This window comes from Kogia breviceps, chromosome 16, assembly GCF_026419965.1.
Source record: "Kogia breviceps isolate mKogBre1 chromosome 16, mKogBre1 haplotype 1, whole genome shotgun sequence".
NCBI classification, from domain to species: Eukaryota; Metazoa; Chordata; class Mammalia; order Artiodactyla; family Physeteridae; genus Kogia; species Kogia breviceps.
The window spans coordinates 66,471,710-66,479,295 of NC_081325.1; the positions used below are offsets into that span (position 1 = coordinate 66,471,710).

The 7,586-nt window shown below is 47.6% G+C and overlaps 1 protein-coding gene across 1 annotated transcript; it reads right to left on the reverse strand.

Moving 5' to 3' along the window:
- Window positions 1-233: 233 nt before the first annotated feature.
- Window positions 234-1,351, reverse strand: OXGR1 (oxoglutarate receptor 1). The gene has a single exon (XM_059041569.2). The coding sequence runs from the start codon at window positions 1,349-1,351 to the stop codon at window positions 338-340; it is 1,014 nt and encodes a 337-aa protein (XP_058897552.1). The 3' UTR covers window positions 234-337.
- Between the last annotated feature and the right edge of the window lie 6,235 nt (window positions 1,352-7,586).

The following is a 7,586-nucleotide window of genomic DNA, read 5'->3' on the forward strand; positions in this document are numbered from 1 at the left end:
ACATCAATTTATATATATATAATTGTATAAATTTGTATATATATATATAAAGTTGGTGAGACTAGACTTCCTCCCAGAGGGCCTTGAGCTCCCTCAGTTCCAATTCTGCGTCTGAATACTTCACGGATACGCATGTGTCCCATCCTTATACCTGCCCAAGGGAGGATCTCAACGGACAGGTGGCAAAGAACTCGCGGCAGCCCTGCCCTGGCTCTGGCACTTCGTTACCTGAGTGCATAACAGGTACTAAGAGTTCCACCGCGGGAGACAGTCTGGACTTCTTAGAAGTTACAGGTAAAATATCAGCGTTTCTTTTTGGCTGAGCGTGTGCAACGTTTCAAGGGTTGTTTGAGTGGCTGACTTTCTTTCCTTGCTCTAGGTCGCCACCTGCTTTGCATCTCACCATCGAGCACACGGCCTGCTGGAAGTTGTTGCTGACGACCACATACAGCGACAGGTTACCAAAGGTGTTTAGGGCGGCCAGCGGCCTAGAAACGATGTACGCCTCGTGGATCTGATTCTCGGTGGAGCAGCTGATCGAAAGCAGGCGAGATTCAATCCGAATGACCCTCAGGATATGGAAAGGCAGGAAGCACACATAAAACACGACAAGCAGCAGAATGGTGAGCCTTCGAGCTTTCTGCTTAAGGCAGCTGTGCGTCCGAGGTCCCTGTGTTAGGGTGCAGATAATCATCGTATAGCAGAGTGTCACAATCACCAAGGGGAGGCCGAAAGTGGTCGCGGTCAAAATTAGATTGTACCATTTGATGGTCGTGAGGTCATCTGAGCTGGTGAGGTCCAGGCAGGCGGATCTGTTGGTCCTGGTGGTTGATGTGATCAGAAAGGTTATGGGCGTCACGGCCACCAGCGAAACGATCCACACCACCCCACAGGCCACCACGGCCCATCGGGTTTTACGGATGGAAAAGCAGCTCATCGGGTGAATAATGACAAAGTAGCGGAAGACGCTGAAACAGGTGAGAAAGAGGATGCTGCTGTACAGGTTAAAATGGAAGCCGAAGCGGATGAACTTGCACATGAACTCCCCGAAGATCCAGTTTTCTCCGCTGGCGTAGTAGTGAATCAGGAAAGGCAGGCTGGTGAGGTACAGCAGGTCCGTGCAGGCCAGATTCAGCATGATGACGGTGCTGCTTCTCCAGGGCCGCATCTTGAAGATGTACGTGGAAATGGCTACTGCGTTGCCGGGAAAGCCCACCAGGAAGATGATGCTATAAATAACAGGGAGGTAGTGCGTCTTGAGTGGGATCTTTTCATCAGTGCAATTTCCAAGAGCAGCTGCATAGTTGGGGAAATCAGAAGCATTTGCAAAAGCATCTAGTGGCTCATTCATGGTTGTCTCCTTTCATTTTGCAAGGAAACAAGAGAGTGCAGTTTGGCGATACGAAATCGCGAGAAAGTAACTCGCTGATGAAGGAAAAGAGAAAACGTTAATGGTAGGGTAATGAAAACAACGATCCAGTTTTCAAGGAAAATTGCTCTAACAGCCTACATTTGCCACTCTTTGTCTTTAATCTCCAAAGAGAGCCTGCGGAAGAAATTGAATTTCAGAGAAAATGACTGTAAGGCAAGTTACTAAAGACATCTAACAATAATATAAAAGTTAAATACTATGAGAAGTAAGATGAAGGACTGGGGTGGAACACCCCACGTTGTAGCTGTAGCAGACGATTGGTCAGGTTGCTGTTGAGCTGTGCCCTAGCGTGTCACCATTAGAGACTTAACCACAGCAAGATCCACCACTAATGACGCGTGAGGCACTTCACCAATGGGTTCCCTCTGAACTTGACAAAACGCTGAGAACGTTTCTTAGGATCTCTATTTTACAGAAGAGACTAAAACAGTGACCTGTTCCTGGTAACACATCTAGTGGCACAGCAGGGATTTGAACCTATGTTTGTCTGACTGAGAACCCATTCTCTTTCCCAACTGCCTCTGCGCTGCCTCTCAACCTGGGTGACCCTAAATGAGGGACGCGACGGGAAGTGCACAGGCACGACGAGGCTGAAGACCAGACGTTTCTAAAATGTAGATTTCATGCGTTCCAACATTATATGTCTGGTAGATTTCATTTTCAGATTTCAGCTCTTCCAACCCATTTTAACAGCGAACATAATTTGCTCATGTTGTGAGGGGTGTGTTTGCAGGGCGAGGAGGAACAACAGCTTCACGCAGTGTTAAGAGCTAGGGTGCTATTGCCAGAGGCGCTGACCTTGACTCTGTTTAGCCAAAGAGTAGTTGTGTGTCCCTAAGCAAGTTGCTTACGCTCTCCAGGGCTGAGACGAGTGGGATTTTAACCTTTCTTCTTCCTGCTTATCAGTGTTTTCTAAACTTTTGACTGTGAATTTCTGCATGAAGATCATTTAAAAGAAGAATCACTTACATTTAGGTTATGGTTCGGATGTAAATGCTGTTGGTAAAATGCATCCACTCACGTATTTATGGAGCACCCACTGTGTATTAATTAGGCACTCTGCCAGGTCCTACAGATACCGAATGAATAACATGCACAGATGTACAAGCCACTGTCTCAGTCTACTCGGGGAGATGGACAGAGAAATTATTTTAACAAAATACAACCCTACCTCATGGAACTGTCAATATAGCCAGAAAAAAAAAAAAAAAGACACAAAAAACACTTGGAACACTACTGGGCACATAATAAGTGCTCAATAAACGTTAGGTGTTAATCACTAAGTCCTTTGATAGATGAATAGTACAAGGCTACTGGTATAACAAAGAAGGGAGGGAACAGCTACCTAGAGAATAGGAGAGGGCACTAACGGAACCTCATTTAGCAGGGAACATTTAATCTGAAACTAGCAAGAAGAGAGGAAAGGCCTTCCAGGCAAAGGGGATAACATGTGCAAAGGCACTGAGGTGTGACAGAGTTCAAGAGGTTTCAAGAGAAATCTCAGAATGTATTTAGACATTTATTACTTTTATTCTGAATGAATTGGGGAAAGAATAGTTCAGGGATAGGAAGCCTGCCAGGCACTGAGGTGTGACAGAGTCCGAGAGGGCAGCTGTCAGGATCCACACGTGAGAGGCCAGTGCTCCCTTGGACCATGTATTACCAATCAAAAGCGAATGTTTCTCTCCTGGTTCAGTTAATTTACTCTCACTGGTATTGCTATTTGTAGAACTACCACAGACACAGAACCAGGGGTGACAGGAGTTAGGCACTGCTGACCAGCAAGGGTGCTGTGAAGCCAGGAAACTACAGTAGATAGCTTTTCCCTTGGCCAAAAGCCATAATGGGCTTATGCATGGATAGAAGGCAGTCATTTAAACTCAAAAGGAAATGGTCAGGGTCAGGGAGTCACTGAAGTAGCACTTTCTGAAGTCTGTTCTTAGCAAGTCAAGATTCAAGACTGCTTATCTGTCAGCTCCTTGAAAGCAGAAGCGTGAAGTCACCTTGTACCCCAGGGGCCGACACACATATTTATTGTGTGGCCTCAATAAATATTGTTGAATAAAAGAATCATGAGTAACATCAGCAAAATTTATCTTGTGCCGAAAAGCTAGTAAAGCAGTAATGGTTATTCAAAAAAAAAAAAAAAAAAAGTTTGATTCTTTAATGGATTTTAAAATAAGGTGCAAAATTAATTTCTGTCATTGCAAATAAACCCCTGCCATGTTATGGGGCCATTTTAAACCATAATCATATCAGGAAAAGGCAGGCTGTAGGTAGAAACAACCACCTTATTGTTTTGAAAAACAACAGTGCAGCTTGGGATTTATTGAACAATGACTGACCAATTGTACGGGAGCAGGGGTTGACTAAGAAGTGTCAGCCCTCTCCCCTAAACCTCACTAAAAGAATGGTTTGAGTTTACAAAATACGTGTGAAGTTAAGAACAGGAGACAAAAACTGGTCAGGGCTGTGAGCGAAGTAGAATGAGGCAGTTTCTTTCCTCGACAGTTCCAGAGTCCTGTGCAATTCACTGCTGCCACCAGAGCACCGGATCACCACAAAGGCACCATTTCCATTCAAAGGACATTGTGGAATGATGTGGTGTGTTCCCTACTGTGGATCTCAGTCCCTACTGTGGATCTCAGACCACCGAGGACTATCGGTCTCTGTATAAACTAGAAAGAATGATCTATTAAGCTTCAACATAACCAGATGGATACGTTCGAACTAAACTAGATGCCACACAAATAAAAGCAAGCACCAAAGATTAGGGAATTTTTTATGATGGAAAAAAAAAAAAAAAAACCTCCATCATTTTAGCCTCTACTTTTTTCTCTGAAATTTGGAAGAGATTGGGAGTGTTTGAGGCTAGCTGCAGGATGTCAGTGTTTGGGGAACGCACAGCTCAGGACCGTCATCCTAAGGCCAGCCTGCATACGAACCTCACAGACTGGGATTGCAAGCTTCTGCGGATAAAGAAGGCAGGACGGGACGTGGTATCTACTCAGGGTGCAGCATATGCTACTTTGTGTCCGTAGAGGATTCTTGCCCACTTGGTGGGAACAAGTCAGGTGGGATTAATGAAGCAAGGTGATTTTTCTAAGGTATCTGATAATTTTGTAATAAGCTCCTTCTCCAACAGCCCCCAACTCCTCTGCAGCTCCCCCTGACACACCCTGGGTTCTTCGGGTGCTGAAAACCCAAGGCTAAGTTAACACCCATTCTCTCCTCCTTTTCCCAAATTTCCAGTGGACCAGGGAGGGATCAACTTGGAACACTGCTCCTATCACCGTCCCTCAGAGGCCTTGGAAACCCCGCAGCTAGGGTTGCATGTGGTTACCAAGAAGAACCTTGGATAGACCTTTCATTCACAAAGATTCATCTTGGTTTCCTCATCTACATATTTGTAAGCTAATTTAATTTCGCACTTGTGGAAAGCAGACCGGTTCTCAGCCCGGACACACTTGTGAAGAGGGTGAATGTTGTCCTCCCTGGACCCTGAAGGACCCCCTCTTTCCCAACTCTTCCCTCAGACCCAAATTTCAAATAAGAATCTGCAACTCAGGTACCCTGACGACTCTTAGGACCTGCCATGTTGATGGGGTCCAAAGGTATGATCTTAGCTATTTGATCTTTTATATTCTCCAATCAAAATCTATGGAAATGCACACACAGACACACAAAAGTTTTACACCCAATCTGGAGGTTTAGAGACAATCTTAAACTTGTTCGCTTCATCTATAGCAAAGAAACAAAACGAGATATAATAAAGGCATTTCGGGGGAAAATGTTTTGTTGGGGTGCTTGCTGAGGGGTTTGTGGGGCAGCGTCTTTGGGCTTTGCTAACACCACGAAGCCCAGAAGCATACAGTGTGATCTAAGTACGCATCCGGAGGGCGGAATCAATCGATGTCAGAGATGAACTCTCTGCCCCCAAAGTCCCCACGCTTGGTCGTGAAACAGGTAGGAGAAATCTATAGTCTGGAACTTCTCCAGGCCTCCCTGAGACAAATCTCTGGCCATTCTAGGCTTTTATTTAGCCCAGATGCGGCCCCTGCCCTCTGCCAGGATGCGGGGTTGCTACTGCTGCCCCGAGATAAGAAGCTGGGGGCCTGGGGCTCTGGCCTTCGCCTGGTCCTGCAACAGAGACGTGCCCGTGCCGGGAGGCTCTGTTCCCGCTGGCTCAGGGCGTCCCGCAACCTGGGTCCCCGCTCCCGGATCAGCGCAGGTCCCCATACCCAGCTCCCTCCCAACCGCGGGGCCCACTCCCCCCCACACCCCCCCCCCCGATCGCGGCTCACCTGGCACCCCAGGCGCGACGGCCGGTGCGCCCCGAGTGGCCGTCGGCGCGCGGCTGCGCCCTGGCGGCGGGACAGTCGGAGCCGACGCCCGCGCGCCGCCCCTGCCCCTCCCACCGCTCGGAGCCCACGCAGCAGGTGCGCCCCGGTCCCGCCCAGCAGGCAGAGGACAGCATCCTCCCTCGCCCTCGTTCATGGCCAACACAGGGAGAGCAGCTTCCTCTCCCGGGGATCGCTGGACATCCTCCGTGTCTGTTTTGCGCGGAAACTGCCCAAAGGAAGTATTCCCTTTGGGCAGTATTCCCAGGAGCAAAACACAGCCTGGCAGGAGGGCTCTTGCACCAGAGCAGATGCGGTCCTGGGTCCTGTCGTCTGGGTCCAGAACTATCACCTGCTTGTCCACAGCTCACGGCCTTTTATTTAGTATGGGGTGGAAGCAACTTAAATTCCGGCTCTCTAAATTGAAGACCTCCGCCAGAGGGTCTTCTCGCTGTGTGCAATGACGGGCCTGCCCTCCACAGCTCAGCAAAGTGGTGTAAAAATAGTTTGTAGCTGGGTGGGGAGAGCACCTGTCGGAATCTCCAGATCTAGGACGCAGCCCTCTTGCCATAACCTGAGAACAGCATTTTCCCTTCTCTGAAACTCGGCCACACCATCCAAGAGAACCGGCCTCTGAATCATTGGATCCTGAGGGCCCTGACAGCATCAGAGACAAGTTTTCTGTATTGCCTGATGGGGACGCGTGGAGAAAGCCCCCTCTCTGCTCCACCATGAATGGGCACTGAATGCCCCTTTTGCACGATCATGTTGATGGGCATTAAAGCAACCAGTCCATCCTCTGGGCGTGCCAGCCTGCAGGAGCAAGAATGTGAAACTAAGCATCCCAGAGCCCAAGTGAGAAGATCCTCCCTCGCTGATGGTTGGGACAGCACTATATTCGGTATTTTTATTAGTGTGCCTATCATTATTTGAGTCCCAGACTCTCCCAGGAAATATTTTGCATCAGAGAAAAATTAGTCTCCAATTTTACTATTTTTAATCACTTCCTCAATTCCTCATTTGGAATTATATGATCCTATTTATTTCCAATCCATCCACACATTCATTCAACAGACATTTGCTGCTCGATTATTCTGTATCAGGCACTGGGGAGCTAAAGAAGAATAAAACTTGATCTCTGCCTGCCAGGAGCTCGTATCCCTGAGAAAAATAAACAGTTAATTTAAAAAGTGATTAGAGTTTGACCCTGGAAAATAAGGGTGCTGTGAGGGAATGTAAGTCAGTTGTAAGAGAGAGAGAGAGAGAGATCACAAGAAGCTTTCGGAGTAAAAGATGTTTGAGCATTTTCCCTTGGTGATCAAGATGTCCATATAAAGAGGAAATTGATTGTTCCTCCAAAAATTAAAAATAAAATTACCATACGATCCAGCAATTCCACTCTGGCTTAGAGGGATTATTTAAAAACAGGTATTGGGTCCTAGAATTTTAGATGTGGAAAGGACGTTTAAAAATATCCAGTCCTGGGGGTTTCCCTGGTGGTGCAGTGGTTGAGAGTCCGCCTGCCGATGAAGGGGACGCGGGTTTGTGCCCCGGTCCGGGAAGATCCCACGTGCCGCGGAGCAGCTGGGCCCGTGAGCCGTGGCCGCTGAGCCTGCGCGTCCGGAGCCTGTGCTCCGCAACGGGAGAGGCCACAACAGTGAGAGGCCCACATCCAGAAAAAAGAAAAAAAAAAAAAAAAAAAAAAATTCAGTCCTGGGAATGTAAAATGGTGCGGCTACTATGGAAAACAGTATGATTGTTCCTCCAAAAATTAAAAATAAAATTACTGTACGATCCAGCAATGCCACTCTGGG